The sequence below is a fragment of the Podarcis gaigeae genome, assembly GCF_964106915.1.
Source record: "Podarcis gaigeae genome assembly, chromosome: 5".
NCBI classification, from domain to species: domain Eukaryota; kingdom Metazoa; phylum Chordata; class Lepidosauria; order Squamata; family Lacertidae; genus Podarcis; species Podarcis gaigeae.
This window is the reverse complement of record NC_139681.1, coordinates 58,067,743-58,086,421: the sequence shown is the minus strand read 5'-3', so window position 1 is coordinate 58,086,421 and position 18,679 is coordinate 58,067,743. Positions and strand designations below refer to the sequence as shown.

At 41.1% G+C, this 18,679-nt stretch overlaps 1 protein-coding gene and 1 long non-coding RNA gene across 14 annotated transcripts in view; both read right to left on the bottom strand.

The window, feature by feature from the left end:
- Positions 1-18,439, bottom strand: part of BTRC (beta-transducin repeat containing E3 ubiquitin protein ligase) — a 122,940-nt gene extending 104,501 nt beyond the window's left edge. For 3 of the 13 annotated variants that reach the window (XR_014563994.1, XM_083737970.1, XM_083737973.1), the window contains exons 1-2: positions 18,054-18,416; positions 3,305-3,373 (exon numbers count right to left, since the gene is read on the bottom strand). Coding sequence is in view for 8 of the 13 variants with exons in the window: in XM_083737970.1 (XP_083594096.1) it covers positions 3,305-3,373; positions 18,054-18,101 (117 nt within the window). In the remaining 5 variants the exon portion in view is untranslated. Of the gene's footprint in view, positions 1-3,304; positions 3,374-18,053 lie in introns of all 13 variants that reach the window. The other 10 variants (XM_083737965.1, XM_083737967.1, XM_083737963.1 and 7 more) reach the window with 9 other exon arrangements.
- LOC310844225 lies at positions 5,128-9,027 on the bottom strand. Its single transcript, XR_014564013.1, has 2 exons — positions 8,171-9,027; positions 5,128-7,788 (listed from the first exon to the last, which is right to left on the bottom strand). It is a non-coding gene; the product is annotated as an uncharacterized lncRNA (long non-coding RNA).
- Positions 18,440-18,679: the final 240 nt, after the last annotated feature.

Sequence of the window (18,679 nt, the reverse complement as noted above, 5' to 3'; positions counted from 1 at the left end):
CCAGAAGGATATTAAGTCAACAGTATCAAACACTGCTGTGAGATCCAGAAGAATCAAGATCAAAATCCATTGGCTGGCAAACGTTGTCCGCCAAAGTGACCTTGGCAGTCCAAGTCCCTCTATGGGTCCTGAAGCTAGACAAATTCTAGCAAGCTTGATGATCAACTGTGAACACCCTGCAAACTTCTGGCATGTTTGAAGCCACCACCCAGGAATAAGCCTGCTAAATAATAATCTATGAGGAAGAAGTCACCAAACCCAGTATTAACTTGGGCAACACATTCTTCCTTGGCTTTTTGCAAGACTGGACACATGCTATATAAACATCAATAAAAACCTGACAATTTTATTTAAAAATTAAGCAGGTTAGATTTGCACAATTTCAGCTGCTTAAATTGGGGATAACAATTGAACAGAACCTGTGCAGAGTTGCCTACATTCAATATTATAACCTTTTGTCCTTAATAGCGGACTGTGTCCAGTCTTGCAAAAATCCATCTTCCTTCATCTCATTTGTAACACAAACTGTTTTAAGATCAAATTAATATACTTCTACAGGGGCATTTTATGCATTCCATTTAAGCCAGGCACAAGATCAAGAGTGTGCAATACAAAGGGGAAACTCCACAGCCATGACAAGAGACTGCTGCGATGACACTGGGATTTGCACACAAGCCAAGTTTTCCCAACTGCTGAAGGACCAGTCAAGGTTAAGAAAGAAATGCTAACTCTCTCTATAATTTCAGATGAACTAAGATAAACAATCATATGCATCCAGTTGAGCTGAAACATCACCCAAAATGTTTAGAGTGGGATGATTTATCTCCATTTAAAATTAAGGTGCTTTTAGGCAGTGTAAGACGTACCATCTCTGTTATTCAGGTGCACTGTTAAGCAATTCAGGTAACATAAACAGTTGACATTAGTCCTATAACGATTTATCTTGACAAATGCTGCCACTGCACTGTCAGAGGTTGTATTACCACAGTTAATACTTCAAGCAAATGTAAACCTTTTCCACCTAGGGCTGTTTTAAATATTCCACTGTTTCCATTTTTGAGCTGTAAACAGCAAGGGGAGGGGGAGGTCAGGAAGATTTCCTGACAAATCTTTTAACTGTGATAATATTCACCCTTTTTCAATATTGTTTTCCCTTTGTGACCAACCATATCTGTTCACATAACTGGGGGCAAACCAAGCCAACTGAAAGGGAAGTAAGGTAAGGTAGGTAAAAGTAAAGGACCCCTGGACAGTTAAGTCCAGCCAAAGGAAATTATGGGGTGCGGCATTCATCTCACTTCAGGCCGAGGGAGCTGGTGTTTGTCCACAGACAGCTTTCTGAGTCATGTGGCCAGCATGACTAAACCACTTCTGGCATAACAGACCACCATGACGCAAGCCAGAGTGCACAGAAACACTGCTTACCTTCCCTCTGCAGTGGTACCTATTTATCTATTGAACATTGTATTAAGCACTTTTAAGGTATTACCACAAATCCAAAATATGTATGCAGTACATTTTAAAGGGCAAATGGTTATATTACAGTAGTACCTCCGGTTACTAACTTAATTCATTCCAGAGGTCCGTTCTTAACCCAAAACCATTCTTAACCTGAGGCGTTAATGGGGCCTCCCGCTGCCGCACAACTTCCGCTCGCATCCCAGGGCAAAGTTCACTACCAGGAGCATCTACTTCCAGGTTAGCTCATCACCCGAAGCATTCGTAAGGAGGACAGTACATAACCTGAGGTTCCACTGTACATTTTTGGGCCAGCAACTCATGCACATTGGCAAAGCATTAAAGGAATGGATAGAACTGAATAGGTCCCTAACAGTTTTCAACAGAGAAGAGGGAGGGGGAGGGAAGCTAAGTACTACCCATTCATGTATTTCAATATAATACTGCCTGGGAAAGTAGTATTTTAATTAGGTCAGTAAATGCAAAGACAACATGAAAATTAATGAGCAGATTGAGGTTCTGATTTCCAGTGGTAGTGGCAAAAGTAGCCTTTAAGAAAAAGAGAAGGGGAACTACTTAGGACAGAATCTATTTTATAGCAGTTCTCTTAGCCAAGGTCCTGCACAGAAAAGAACAAAGCTATTTCAACAATGATCTTGCTTTTGATCGCACTAGGGATAGATTCTAGCACTCTCACCTGAGCTCTTGTTGCAAACAGTCTTGTACGATACTAATAGTTTAGAGGTGGTATGCAGATGAAACTGAAGACCTACTATAAGGTTTCCTATGTTATTTTCTTTGAGGAAGGGATCTCACATTTCTTTGCTGATCTCTCTGTAACAATCCAAAATGTTTCGTGCATAAAATAAACTAGTCCTGCTGGGCTGCTTGCAGAGCAAAGAAAATGAGAGACCCCAAGATTCTCTCCTCCCACTTAAAACTTTAGGTTTCATTCTTTTATTTTCTCCTACTCAGTTCAAGGAGTTCTTTATCCATTTGTTTCATTAGGCGCAGAGCACCAGAGAGACTTTCATTCTAACAGTCGCCTTCAAAACTGTAGTTGCCACAACAACCAGATGCAGCTTAGCTGCATTGTTCTCATTTGTTAGTACCATGACACAATCGTTCCATCTTCCTACAATGAAGCAACTTTTCATTTCTACTTTTCAAGGATGTTACATTTCCCCACAAAGATACAGATGTGCCGTGAGTGTGCATGTGTCATACATGCAAAGTTGAAAACAAGATTCTTTTGGGAGAATTGTTATACTAGATTTGTTTTGAGATGTTGACAGCAATTGCTAGAGCCAGGCTGCTGAAACATCTAAAGCTTGGCCTTTAATAATCACCAAAGTAATATAGCGCCAGACCACATCTGAGCAGGGACTCCCAATAGTGTCAGATTGTGTCAAACTGCAGGATTGTTATGGGATGCGAGCAAATGTCCACACTTGTTTTACCCAATCAAATCTGAATTAGGCTCTAGATGCAAGCCTCCTGTGTATTAACCCACTGGCCTCCCTGTTATTACCACCACCACAGACCTTCACATTTGAAGGCTAATTTTAATTCAGCAATTTGAGTTGTTGCTGCAGATCTTGCTATACATTGCCCCACTCTCCCTTCTGATGATCCTTGTTTGAACTTTTACTCACGAGAAGTGCAAACTGGAGATGCACACAACATGCAGACATACAACACTCACAAATATATAGATGTAGTGAATATCTGATTACACATCACCATGAGGGTATTGAACTGTATGTGTACTTGACCAAAATGAAACAAACACAAGTTTTCTGGTGCAAGCCCTCACAAGAGATGAGAAACAGTAACACAGTCCAACCTGCTTTAGCCATGCTTGGTATCCAGAAGATGAAAGTTGGAATCCATCTTTAGGCATGTGTATTCTGGGCTAGGAGAGAATAGACATAAGAGACCTCCTTTTACATTGAGACCTGGCTAGCCTACCCTTATTTCCAGGTGAACGTAAACACCAAACACACTCTCAGCCATACACATAAAGATGCATTCTTCAGGGGAATTGCAGGGAGGCTGTTACTCTATATAGCATAAATAATAGAACCTTAGGAAAAGAAAGATGATAAAGAATGCCCAACTCACAGAGGATTTTGCGCAGGTAAACATCTCTAGAACAATTAACCCACATAATACAGCTATAGCGTGGCGCACCGACACCCAAGAACATCCATTAAGCCTTTTTGGGTTGATTCTTCACGGCAGCCACGGGAATATAAGTAGTATGGGGTTTTTTAATTAAAAAATTAATTAATTTAAAAAACCCTGTGCATTCACCATCCGTGTATAAGATGACCCCCAATGTTTGACCAAAAAAAAATTAAGCGAATTATTAAAGCAAAAAAATCTATAATTGTCTTGTACATGGAAAAATACAATAGTTCACATACCATGGATGGGGATCATTGTATGCACGGTACTTAAGGAGAATTTCTTAGGTGATGGCCATGTCCCTCCTAACTAATTTATACACATACAATGTCATCTTCAAATTTACCCTGAGAAAATCTGACCTCTTCACAGCCTACTGCTAGAAAGGGTAAGGGGTTCAAGCAGCTACGTGCTTGTTCCTTATAGCCTTTTTTGTTAAAGGATGCATATATGAGCCTATACAGCACCAAACCCCTTCGTTTTCTTCTGACATGCCTGATCTAAAACTCTATGCAAACAGGATAACCACAATTAGAGCCGCTTTTTGATGTGGGAATTCTACTTGAAGAGCACAACAACTCACAGAGCATCAGTTTAAAACAGTGATTGTTCAAAATGTGTTCTGAAGAACCCTGGGGGTTCCTTGAAAGCTTGTGAGAGAATTCTCAATGAGAAGACCAGAAAAGGCAGGCAAGCTTCCTTAATAGTTTCCCCCACCTATTATTAATTACAGTGGACGCTTGGGTTGTGAATGCGATCTGTGCAGGATGCACATTCACAACCTGCAGCGGTGCTTCTGTGCATATGCCGAAATCCGGAAGTAACCCGTTCTGGTACTTCCAGGTTTCAGCGGACCATAACCCGAAAAAACGCAACCTGAAGTGTCTGTAACCTGACTCTATTACTATTATTATTAATTACATTTATATCCTACGCTCATTCTGAAGGAGTCCAGGGCAGCACCTTCTCCTAAAATGCACATTCCAAAATGCACTATAAGTTCAGGTAGGGCAATAATAAGGCTTAGCAGGTTTATCCAGAGCTCCATAGGTATCGATTGTAAATTCTTGAATACATTCCAGATGTTCCACAACATACAGAGAATGAGCAGGCATTAAAACGGCAAACACAGTGTAAGCAACTGTAAAATAATGTATAGTGGGACAAAAAACCCTAACTTCACATATACACTTGGGACAGAATTGGCCCTGGTCACTCAAATGGATGATCTTCTTTCTGAGAGGGACTGAGGAAGTTTACCTTTGTTGCTCTTACCAGAATATCAAAGAGTGGTGACCAAAATAAGGGCATTTTCTGCTGCTGCCCCTGTTCTGTGGGTTGCCCTTCCCTCTACCATATGTGAAGCAGCAACCTCAGTTGCTTCACACATCTTTTTGCTCAGGCTTTCCCTGACCATGAGGTTTATGTATGCAAATCCCCTGAATCTCTGTATTACTTACTTTTTATATTGTTTCATTGTTTTTAGTTTGTTTTTGATTTAATGAATATTGTTTTTATATTGCACACAGTGTACAGCACTTAAGAGATTTTGAAAATATTAAGCTGTTCAGAAACAAATGCACTAATGTGGTCTGAACTGGCAGCAACAGACCAGGAAAGAGAGCGCCGGGACTTAGCAGATAACTTGATGAACATGTCGACCCAGCGGCTGTGAAAAAAGGTGCATTCTATGTTAGGGATCATTGGAAAAGGGATTGAAAATGAAATGGCCAACGACAAAATGCAGTTATACCAATCTATGGTGTAACCACATTTGGAACACTGTGTATAGTTCTGGTCACCACACATCAAAAAGGATGTTGCAGACCTGGAAAAGAGGTTTTAAAAGGGTAGCCTAAAATATCCAGGGGCCATACCAACTCTCTTGTGAAGAAAAGTTATGATATTTGGAGCTCTTTAAAAAAAAAATGCATGACAGAGGTATATAAAATTATGCATAGAAAGTGGATAGGCACCTCTCATAATAGCAGAACCAAGAGTCAACTAATGAAGCTAAACAGTTTAAAAAAGGATCAGTATTGTAGCTGATGCTGTCCAGACTTGCTGGTACAGACTTGCATTCTCACAACAGAATTTCACCTTCTCTACCCTCAGCAAACCCTCTGTTATGGAGGGTTGAGATCCCCTCTGGAGCAGCTTTCAGGAGCATATGGAGGGCTGCAGGAGGAAGGAGAGGAAGGAGAAATCCCACTGCATGTGTGGAAGTACTTCTTCATACAGTTCACAGTTATGGAATTTGCTACAAGATGCAACCATTCTATACAAGTTTTACAAGCATGATCCCATGGGAACCCTCCCCACCCCATCATGCAGTGTATTACCCAGCCTAACACCTGCCAAATTCCAATTCTGTAATGTGCTGCAGCAACCCAAACACTGTATTTAATATGTAGCCTACTTCTAGGGCTGCCTTCTCAACAGTCTCCCTCCCACGATGTACTAAAGTCATTAGCTCGTTCTGATTTCAAACTGGCCATCTTTTCCCTGCAATCTTTAACTGACTTTTTGTTTTATTACCTTCCTTTACCCCTTCTTCCATTTTTAACTTAATGGATCTAGCAGTCTCTAGTGAGGTCTGAAAAGGCTGTTTTCTCAGAATGAGTCAATATTTTAAATTCTATGGAATGCATTTGTTTCCCCCCTAAAAAATAAATATAAAAACGCGGTCTTTAAAAGACAGACATTAAATTACAGACCTCAGTTCCTATTTTCTAAGCCTAATACAACCCCCGAAGGCTTACAATATTTGAATCACAGCTGGAGCCATGGTTACCATACAGTTTAAATATCAGCTTCTTTACTGTGCAATTTGTTTTAAAAATCAAATCAGAGGCTGTGTCATAAACAAGTGCTAATTAAGTAGCAAGCAAGAAGAGGGCTTTCTGTGCAAGAAAGGTTCTTAAATATCTGCCTCTCCAATCTTGTAAGAAAGGATAAATAAAGCCAGCTGGGAAAATTATGGGCCAAAACTGGCATGAGACATACACACACAAAACTGTGGCTGGCACTAACCCTCCAGTGTTATTCCTTTCAGATGAGAGTCAGGAGGCTACAGATTATGATAAGCTTCTTGCTTTTAGGTGAACAATGCCAAGTTAGCATGGCAATGTGAGTTTGATCACATAATTCTGTGAGGGCATAAGCATATTCCTACGCAGCCTCTATGCTTCAAGCCACTCAATTCTGAAACAATAGAAATCAAAACTGCAGCTCCCTTTTGGCACCACAGAACTACTGCTGGGATGGCAGAATATTTATTATTTTTATGTAGTCCTTTGGACAGATGCATTTTGTTAACAACAAGAACCCTGTAATTTATTGCAATCCCCTATTTGGCAAAATTCATTTATTCTTAGCTAAATGCTTAGCTAAGAATAAATGAATTTTTAATACAGTTTTTAGAAACACTTGTCACTGCTTCAGCATTTCCATTTAGTGAATAGGACTGATGTTGCTCTCAGCAGGGGGTGATATTTTAATGATGCAATGCTGCACTTCCTAGAAGACAGACAAGCCTCATGAGGCAGATTATAGGACTAAAGAAACTCAGATCCCATTAAAAGCAGACAGCTCCAGACCATTTTTAAAATTAATTTTGTTTAATGATAAAATGTGCTATAACAGGTGGGTAGCCAATTGTAAAATTAACCAAAACATAGTTAAAGGAACAGAAGAATGTTAGAAAAGCAAATACAATAATGCTCCCACTACCAATTTACCAGATGCATCTGTGGAAATATTGGCACCTATCAATACTTCATTTTCGCTGTCTACAAAGCAGGTGCAGTGCCTACATTCCTTTAAGCTTACATCAAGTCAGACCATTAGTCCATCTAACTCAGTACTGTCTACACAGACTGGCAGCAGCTCTCCAGAGTTTCAGACAGAAATCTCCCCCAGCCCTATCTGGAAATGCTGACGATTGAACCTAGGACCTTTTACCACTGCACCACAATCCTTCCTTGCTTTATCAAAGCCTGAAATGTTCAGAAACATTCACAGCAAGAAATATATTTGAATGAGTTGCCTTCAACAAAAGCTTGTTGCAAAGAGGCTTTTGCTTTTAGTTAACCATGGCTTCCCATTTCATCCAAACTGGGAGTCATGATTTAATATTAACTATGGCTGTTTCAATGGGACGCGGGTGGCGCTGTGGGTAAATGCCTCAGCGCCTAGGGCTTGCCGATCGAAAGGTCGGCGGTTCGAATCCCCGCGGCGGGGTGCGCTCCCGTTGCTCAGTCCCAGTGCCTGCCAACCTAGCAGTTCGAAAGCACCTCCGGGTGCAAGTAGATAAATAGGGACCGCTTTCTAGCGGGAAGGTAAACGGCGTTTCCGTGTGCAGCTCTGGCTCGCCAGAGCAGTGATGTCACGCTGGCCACGTGACCCGGAAGTGTCTCCGGACAGCGCTGGCCCCTGGCCTCTTGAGTGAGATGGGCGCACAACCCCAGAGTCTGGCAAGACTGGCCCCTATGGGCAGGGGTACCTTTACCTTTACCTTTACTTACGGCTGTTTCAAAACAAGCCACAGTTGGTGATGATGACCACAGTTCCCAGTCCAGACAAAATGGCAAATTACAGTAAACTAGAAATTGAAGCAAAAGCTTCTGAACATGTATGAAGATGAAAGGGGAGCGGGAGAATGTGTGATCCCGGAGGCAGTTAGGCTTATTCATCATAGTGCTAAACCATGGTTTAGCATTACATCTGAATCTTGCACTGTGCCTTTCTCATCTCTATCTTCCCATAACTCCTATCTAGTAAAAAACTTAGCAGCTAGTATTGTTTTGATTTATTCCACTACCAAGAACTATAATTTAGCACTAACTACTCATGAGGAATTATAGTTCTACTGGTTGGTGAGCAATTTGCCAAGGAAGACCAGTTTAGCCACTTAAAATAAATATCCACCTGCATATACTAGCACTAATCAGGGCGTGAAATTAAACTTTTTATTCAGTAGAAAATAACTGCTGCAAGGCGGCGATTTAGTGGAAAGCAAATATTAAGGTCAACCTATTCTTCCCAGTGCCTACAGTAGATATGCTAGGAGAGAGGGCATGGAGCACCAAATTCCACTTTTCTAAGTCCATGAAGCTAAATACTTCAATGATGCGTTAGCAAATTTACCATTTGCTTTTACTAATTGCATATATTTAATGAAGCAAACAAAGCAAAAAGCTAAAACAAAATGCTGTTAACTTGAACCCTGCACTCTCCTTGCATTGCCCCCCTAAAGCAACTAAAGAACTGAGTCCATTTGCGCACCCCTAAAGCAACTAAAGAATCGAGTCACATCATGAAGACTCAAATCATTCATTTATGTACCAAATTCACAAAATATTTATTTCTCTTTCTCTCTTTTTTCAAAAAAGCCTAACACACAATGATATCCATTGGTACAACGTGCACATCTCTTGAAAGGAACACTGATTCATCATGTGTGAAGTTCTTTGACCCCAAAGAATTTCCCTTCCACTGCAATAAAGAGAGCTGGTCCTTGCACACGTGCTAAACAGCTCCCTCCTTTGAAAGAAATACAGGGATATGGATTGAGGTGGCGGTTAACGTTGCCTTTCAAAAGAACAAATGTTCAGTTATTGAATACAGAGCAGCATATGCTCATTAGATATTTGCAAAACAAGTAGTGATAGAGTGTGATGTTTATTCAAACCCAACTGTTAAAATTTATATTTACGGCCCACTCTTTCCCAAAAGCTTGGGGTGAATAACAAATTTTTAAAAAAATCTGGAATTCCCATTAGAAGTAAAACAACAAAGTAAAAAGACTTCCTTGTTCTGAGAATGTAAAATAATATTCCTCAAAAAATGGTTTTTTTAAAAATGAAAAAGAGACAAGCCAGATGTTGTCTACAGAGAGACAAATCTATTTTGGCTCACAGCAAAGTGTTACGATAGTGTTTTCGAGGTTACCAGCATGAGTTTGAACAAACTGCGGGAGGCAGTGGAGGACAGAGGTGCCTGGCGTTCTCTGGTCCATGGGGTCACGAAGAGTCGGACACGACTAAACGACTAAACAACAACAAAAGTGTTACAACTACCAAGGGAGGCATCAGAACCAAAACCCTGTAGTAACTGACAGGCAGCACTACAGGATGGACTTACCTCACTTCCATCACACAAATGCAAGTTACATTTTTAAATGCTAATCTCTGCACTCACAGATACACATGTCTATAGGAGCACCATGTCAGTCTATCAAGCTGACTTACTAAAGATCAGGTCATCAACTCAAGCTGCAGTGTCAGTATTTTCAGCAATGCAATGAGAAAGCTCTCTGTTTTGAAGAAAGTGGGAGCAAGAGAACATGGCACATTTCATAATTTGCACTAGCCAAGTCCCTGAAAGGAGACTCCACGTCTTCGACATGGGGTGGGGTGCGGGGAGAGAAATACTCTGCAACAGTGGCTATAAAGATGCTGTCCATGAGCTGGTAAAGGAAACGGATAATTTAATAATGAAAATAAAATAATAATCCAGCTAAACTCTGTTTAGATCACCAGGGTTTAAATCTCCTGAAATTTAAGTTCCTGAAGAGTTGGGGATTTCCCCTCTATAAGATTTAAGTGCTTTGGGTGAGGAATGAAGGGATGGCACAGAGTTAATGTCTTCTCATTCACTACCCACACCATAACTCTTTGGGCAAAAATGCAGAATATTCAAAAATGCCAAATTAAAAGTACCACAAGGAAAAAAGGGGTTAGAAATGAGTTGCAAAGGTATTTAATTAGAACTCTATACTAATAAGGTTTAACTCCATGCACTGGTAATTAGATTAAGCTGAAGTGGTTGCTAGTCCATTCATGAAAACAGATGTTGCTTCACAGAACCTTGATATCTTTCTTAAATACCTTTGAAAACAAGGATCAGAAAATATGAACTCTTATAAAAGGGGCTTTATTGTATTTTTATAGCATATTACATACCTTGTAAGAATCAGTTTGTTAAGTGTGAATGTCAGTTTTATTCTCTGTCCCCCTTTTTCCTGGCTATTTACAAGCTTTGTAAGAAATTGTTCTTTAATTAAGTCTAAACATAGTTTTATATAAATGGATTCCTGGAATTAAAAACGTTCAGACTTAAGAAATGATTGTTACAGAGACTGTAAGAGGCCGTAAAAAAAAGAATGCCACTTTAAACAAAGATTTCTCATTTTAATTAAAAAGATAATCATCAGAACATTCCTACATTTAACAGAACCATTTGAAGCTACTTTGGGTGGGGGGAAGCCTTCTTTTTGATGCAGGCATATGTAGTGTAGTTTAGATGATATTTAATCAAAGTCCCAGCCAAGGCTATTCTATTGTGTTTTTAAGGACTGTATCTGCAATTTTAGTAGTTTAGTCAAATACATACATTGCTTATTAAACTCATCCATTGTATGCTTGCAAATGGTTGCAACATAATCCAAAACTAATTTAAAGAATCATCTTGGGTTTTGTGGATTTCCTAAATTAAAGACTTCAAACAGAACATTTGATTCCAATATAACAGTAGTATACACCATGCAAGCAACAGACTTGGTTTACAGCCTACATTTTGGCGGCGGCAGCTTTTCTATATTGATAAGCATCCATTGTTTGGAGATGCAAAAAGCTAGCAAAGCTTTAGGCAACTGGTACACACACAACACTTATTCTCCCTTATTCAATTTCCCCTGAAAGAAGTATCAGTCTGACTTGGTTCACATGTCATGCTAACCCAAACCATGGCTTATTGTGACCACACAAACCCTCAGAAAGGAGCGCAAAGCCATTTTGCTCCTCCCCAGTCATTCTGGCTGCTGCACCATGGTTTGGCTTAGTGTGTCATCCAAACCTGGGCTCATGATTTAGTTCTCTCAGATTAACCATGAGCTATAAACCTTGAATGCAGCTTGTGGTTAGTCTGGAGAGAGGAGGAGAGTTCTGATGACCAGAAAACCACAAGAGAGAGCTTTCTTGTGGTTGTTTGGGGAGCAGCGTAGCTTGTGTGGGTATTATTACAATCTATATTGTAAGCCGCCTTGATTCAATCAAAAAGCAGGGTAGAAATCATCTGTATAAAAAAAGTGGACTCAGGATGCTGAAAGACCATGCAGTATAGGAATGGAAACTATGACTGACTTTTCTTACCAACCCAAAATGTTTATTCTGCATAATATTGAGCATAAACACTACATCCTCAGGGAGTAAATATGTACTCTTTTTCCAGCTAGTTTTAGTAATTTCATAGTGTGCTTTGGAATGATTTCAAACTAATAATGCCCTTGGTTATCGCTATTTCCCGTGGTGCACTGGTCTTCAAATAGTGGGTCGGGACCCACTACTGGCCTGTGGTCTGATCAAAAGTGGATTGCAGTAACAGCACTACCACCATGCAGATATACATCATGAATAATTAAGAAATAGAGCCCAAATCTATGCTTGGGTTAAACATGGGTCCCTGGTCTGAAAAGGCTAAAGACTAGTCCTGTAGCATAATTTCAACTACTCAGCTACAGAATCTAAAAGACAAATTTGTTGTAGTAAAAAACAACAACAAAAAAAACACATTAACCAAAGGGTGAACTTAATTTTACCATTACAACAACAGATTTGTGGCTATGATGTTTTCAGAACGTTCTGCAGAACAGTAATAGTCTTATGAAAGGCTGGAACGGAACACATTTTGTGGAAGACAGCGCTCCCAAAGATCTACACATAGAATGAAAGGGAGCAAAGTTACAATTATTAGACATTCAGACATTATCAGAGAACTTTTGTTCTCTCTCCTATGGGACAGAATCTCCTAAGAAGAAACTAATACAACTGAGAAGTTTGGGACCAGTGGCCTATGGCATCTATTATCCCTTTCCTATTCAATGTGCAAAATACTTCCAATGTTTCATAAAGTGCAGTAATTTGAAGCAAAAGTATAAATCTTATCTATTATGCAACCTACAAATTAGCAAAGCTAGTTAATACACCCGTTGTGTTAACTTTTTTATAAAAAATGATATAAACTTTTCACCAAATAGGTCTCAAAGTGGCTTACAACAATAAAAATATACAATTCAACTCAATTTTAAGTGATCCCTCAAACCAACATCTAGATCAGGGTAGCCAATGCGGTGTCCTCCAGATGTTGTTAAACTACAATTCCCATTACCCTTGGCCTTTGGCTGCTAGCTGCAGCTGATGGGAACTGGTGGCCTCCAGATGTTGTTGGACTACAGATCTAGTCAGTCACTGACTGGTGGAGGGACAAAGAAACTGGAGGTGAATCACTACAAGACAAAAGGGTGCTGATCTTATATATGAGGAAAGGGGAAACCAGTGGCCCTCCTACTGTTATCAGTCTACAATTCTCATTAGCCACAGCATGGGTGGTGAAAGGGAAGGGAAGATACTGTTGTAGCCCAATATCATCAACAGGACCAGAGGTTCCACACACTGATTATAGATAACTTCATAAAGGATAAGGCTATCAGTGACTATAGGTGTGTATTACTTCCAAGATCAGAGGTAGAATGCCTCCAAATAGCAATTACTGGGGGACAACAGCAGGAGAGAAAGCTATGGTCCTTGTGTTCTGTTTCAGAGTTTTTCAAAGGAATCTGTTGGCCACAGTAGGAAACGGCATGCTGGATAAACAGGTCTTCAGTATGATCTGGCAGAACGCTTCTTACATTATTATGGTTTGCAGACCTCTGAATTGGGGGAGTTTCGGGACCCTTCACTGTTGTGTCTGGATTCTCAAATGAAAGCAGTGGCTAGGACTGCCTTTGTTCACTTTGGCTGGCAAAGGACTCTTGAACTCACCTTGTAGCTATTATTAACATACAGTACTGTATTGGTATTTCCCAACAGGATTAGGCAAACACACTTTGCATGAAACTGCCTTAAAAAAATGCCTAGAATCTTCAGTCAATGCAGAATTCTATGGCTTGCCTCTTAATGGAGTAAGGACCAAAATAAGCATTTAACAGCAATTTTAGTTCACCTGCACCTGCCTCCAGCACTGATTATTACTTTTAAACTCCAATCCTTTAAAGACATACCTAGATATAAGCACTGCTAATCACAGTAAGACTTACTTCTGAGTAAACATGAAAACATTGGGTTTTTTAATAGTCTGCCAGGCCAGTGCATATCTTTGATTGTCTAACACTCCTAAGAACACGTTCTACCACATATACCTTCCCACCCCTTCAAATTAGAGGATCATTGTATCAAATTTTATTTTGCCTTTAAGTCACTTTATGTGCTCCTTTACTGGAGCAGAAACATATATAATAAATGAATAAATAATGTTTACTACCTTTTGAAAGGCAGCATATCTTTTGCCCAAGCTTTCCCTGGCTCATAAAATTATACCATGTTATTAATGAAATTCTATTTTACCTGTTTTTATAATACTATTTATGTTTGCATCTCCATTTTTATGACACTGTTTTATTGTTTTTATGTTGCAATCTTGTATGTTGCTTAAGAGGTTTTTAAATATCAAGTGGTTTAGAAATGCTTTGAAATAAATATAAATAAATAAATAAAATACTACTCAAGTGTCACCAAAGCTTCACTACATATTTAATTAAATAAATAAATGCAGGGTTAATCAAATTCTATGATGCTGCTGAATGCAGATTTCTGCATTACAGAAGTCATTAATCTATAATATCCAGGCTTTAGCAAACATGGTCAGTTACTTCAAATGTTATTTATTATTTTTTAAATTTTAAATTTACTAAATGCTATTTATACTGTCCTTCGCAGGGCGGTTTACAATATAAAAACACAAAAATACACAACATAGTAACAAACAAAAACAATAACCCTGCTTGAGGAGGTTAGGAGACATTTTTTATTACTACTCAGAGCCAATGAAGTTGGTATTAAGCATTTGCTTGAATGGGTGTAGTTACTCTTCAGCAAAGTCAGCTGCGCTTAAGAGGAAAGTAAAATGAAGGCTGAACTAAGCATAACTCTTCATCTCACTACAGCTATTCTCTTCTAGCTGAATCTGGAGACTGTTCTCCATTTCAGTGTTCTAAAAATACTGTCAAGGCCATGTCCAATTTATGGGCCAACACAGATGAAATTCAAGGCCCCCTTCTGTTTAACAGGCAAGAAAGTAGAGAGTAATGGGGTAACTCATCCACCACCCTCTTTCTTAAAAGAAGCTGACATACAGGAAGGGTATCATCAGGTCTAAAGTAAGAGGGAAAAGCTGGAAGGGGATTATCCATCCACCCAAAGGAAACCCAAAGCACACCAGTTCCCAGAGCCTTAAGAGACTGTGAGAGAATGCCCTGGGGCAACATGTTAGAACTGGAGTCTGACAGGGCAAGGGGAAACAATGGGAGCATCCCTGTTCCAGCTAGATCACACCAACTTGGGGTCCCAATTGGGGACTGACTTGTGGCAATGCTCATGAGTAGGTCACCATCTGCACCTGCTCCGTCCACATCCCATGGATTATGAACAAGAATGTGAGCCAAAAAGAGGAGCTGGTCTCAGAGTTGGAAGAATCTATTATCCCCTCCCACATCTGCTCACTCTGAGTGATTGGCAGAGATAGTCACAACATCCATAGCCACTGATTCGTTGTTCCACCAAATGAAAAATTGTTGGAGAATTTCTTCCCCATTAATGAAGGATAGGAAGAATCAGGGTCCCCAAAAACCACCTCTTGTGTTCAGAGACATCCAGCAGGGGAAGCCTGTTCTGTATGATTTGAGTGGGGCACTAGGGTGAAGGAGAGAGGGGAAATACTGCTGCTTTGAGGGAAGGGGAGGGGGAAGGAATTGGCTGTGATCCCAGCTGTAACTTGGGAATAGCAGAGAGACCCTTCTCTCTTTTCAAAGGCAGAACCACCACAGACCTGAAACTGAGAAGGTTCTCTCCTACAGATGAGCATTCAGGTTTTGCTACCCCTGCTTTCTGTTGGTGTTAACCCTTTGTTGCCTGCTCTCCAGCCAGCTGAATAAGAAGTACTTTTTCTAATTATTATTGAAAGTAGATGTTAAAAAAAGACCAAGAGTGCAACCAGATGACAAGAAACCGCATCATAGTCCCCTATAAATCCAATCACAAAAATACTGTTCCAGAGGTAAAGCAAGTCATGTGTAGCAGTTGATGGCACAAAACTGCAATGGCAGTATGTTGTGAATCAAGATATTCTGTATGGTGAGCAACCAAATGCTTCTTATGTCAAGTACCAAATGGTAGCTGTAGATAATATTCTTTAGTAAATGAATAACTATTAAATAGATTAGCCACTGGTTATCAATTATTGTCAAATAATAATCAAGCAATTAAAGCTTTACTTTTAGAACAATTGAAGAACTGAGAGAATTTTGCGAATTGCAGAAAGTATTGTTTTTCAAAACAATCCAATTCCTCCCAGACATTTTACAGCACCCTAAGCCAGATTGCATGGAGGTCCCTCCTTCCCACAGCAAAAGCAATACTCAGTGGGCACTTATGAGCTGTGCCATCTTTTGTAAATAAACATTATTGACCCTAGGGCTGAGTACCTCTGAGCATATGCTGACTTCATTGTCCCCCAAGAGGAATGAAGAATTTCAAAAAATAATGGATGTGAGGGGGAAATGTTTCTTGGCATATCTAGGATGGAAAAAACCAATATTCCATGCCTTGCCTTCAACATGCCTACTTAAAGTGCTATGAAAAATGGGTCTTCATGTGTTGCCTGCGTGGAGCCAAGCAGTCATTCAACTGAAGAGATGAGTTCTCTACTATCTGGGGGTTCTGCTTTGGACAGATGTATGAGACCACTACAAAGCCTTATGAAATGCATCATGCAAGATGATGTCAGCCACCACCTTGGTTTGTCTCTTAAGGGTCAAAGCTGCCTAAAGCAGCATGTGTTGGCATTTGCAACACAAAGCTTTTACATGAGACTATGGGTCATGGGTTCAAGCCCCATGTTGGGCAAAAGAATCCAGCATTGCAGGGAGCTGGACTAGGTGACCTATGTGGCCCCTCTCCAGTTACAGTTCTATGATTCTATGTGTGCTAGACTAACAGCCCCACGTCTTTTTTGTGTACACTATGACAATACTCTTGCACATTTAAGTTCAAAAACAGCTTAGCTGGAATCTTTCCTGACTTGGCATTCCAAACTGTAGTATCTAGGCAATATGGTAAAATTCTAGTCTAGATAAGTATTAGTTTGATAACTTTGTGTTTCCTTCCTAATCCTTGTGCTGCTCTTCAGAGGCTGAAAAGGATAGATGGTCTCTAGAAAGGCCCCCTGACCCCTGTAGAGCTGGGGGGGGGGGGAGCCTTCATTCTTGCCTTTGCTATCAGATGACACCATGATGCACTTATTCTATATAGAAGTCATAAACTCCCTTGTATATCTGACAAGATTAAACCACTATAAAATAATAAGCAGTCACCTGATCTTAATATAAACCTACGAGGCCTAAATGGGTAATGCTTGGTCACCTTTCAACTGTATAGTAGAAACAGAGTTAGTTTGAAATCCCTCCCATAAACAGGCCCCACCTTTACTGCAATGTAATGTTTCAAACCCTCTGGCACTCCATTTACTAATGGAAGCCTCCATGTAATAATTCACTTTGGAAAATGAATTCTTCAGGACCCTTCCCACTAACTCCCAGCTTACTGCATACTTTTGTGAGAAGACCTGCATTCTTCAAAAGTGACCCAACATACCTAACCTTGCTAGCAAAGTCCGCCTTTGAAACCAAAACACTAAGCCTACTCCAGGCCTCTTTAAGATCACCTAGGTGCCCACCTACCACCATCCCTTTAAAAAGAAACAAAAAAAAAAAAAAAAAAACCAATCTGGTCCAGCTTTCCTAAACCCTCCATCTTTTCCATCAGTCCCTCTATACAGGCCTTCCCTTCAGCGTTCCTTAAGTGTGTCCCCAAGCCTTTCCTCTCCTCAAAAATTCAGCCGCATACCCTAATCCCTCGGGTTTGTTTTTTTTTTTAAAAGGCATCCTCTCTCTTTCGAAATCAACCCCACATAACAGAAGCTCACACCTCAAAAACAAACAAACACACACACCAAAAGACCCACCCCGAAAAGCAAAGGTATGACTCGCCTGCTCCTCTTTCCTCCCCATACATCCCGCAGAATCCTCAGCTCTCAAAATGTATGCCTTCCCTGGTCCTCCCAGTTACCTAAACCCATTTCGCAGATATTCTGGGGTTGCCAGCGGGTTCCATATACACCACAGCTTCCGCTCTCCCTTTCGCCATAGAGCTTCCCTTTCCGATTATTCCTGCCCCCCCCCCCGGCGCCCGCCATCCCCCTTCTCTTCCTACTACAGCAACCAGCAACAGTCATCACCAACTCCCCCCCGCCACCGCATCCCCCCATCCTCTCCCCGTCCTTTCCCTCCTCACCATGAACTTGAGGGCCTTCTCCTGCACCACCGCCTCGGCGGGGTCCATAGCCCCCCCGATCCGCCTCTGCTGTGGCTGCTGCTCCCCCGCCAGCTCCGGGCCTCAGCCGGGGCCTGGCCGCCCCCCACCCCTTCCCTTCTCCCTCCCTCAACGCAAGGCCGCAGCCACCGCAGAGTCAGGCGAGAAACCTCCGTTTTCCTCCGGCTCAGGTAAGTGGGAAATGTAGTCCCCGGCCGTTCTCCCGAGAAGTGCCCGAGTGGACATCGCGGACTACAATTCCCAATAAGCCCCGCGCACAGGGAGACGGCGCGCCCGGCGCCGTTGCTTCCGAAGGCAGCGAGAAGAAGGGGGAAGTGGCGGCGCGCTCGGGTGGGCCGAGCTGGGCTGGGTTAAGGGGAAGGGGGAGCAGGGAGGAACGGCTGCCTCTCCCAACTGGCGGGAGAAGGGGCTGATGGAAGCTGTAGTTTCCGAAGGGGTCGCGCTGGGCTGCAGCAGGGACGAGTCGCAGCTGCTTTTCCATTTTCCTTGTCAATCTGGGAAACGAGAGCATAGGGTTGCAGCCCGATATGCAAAAGGGTATCGCTGCTTATTGAGACATTGCTGTGATTTTAGAAGTGGAAGTTTGC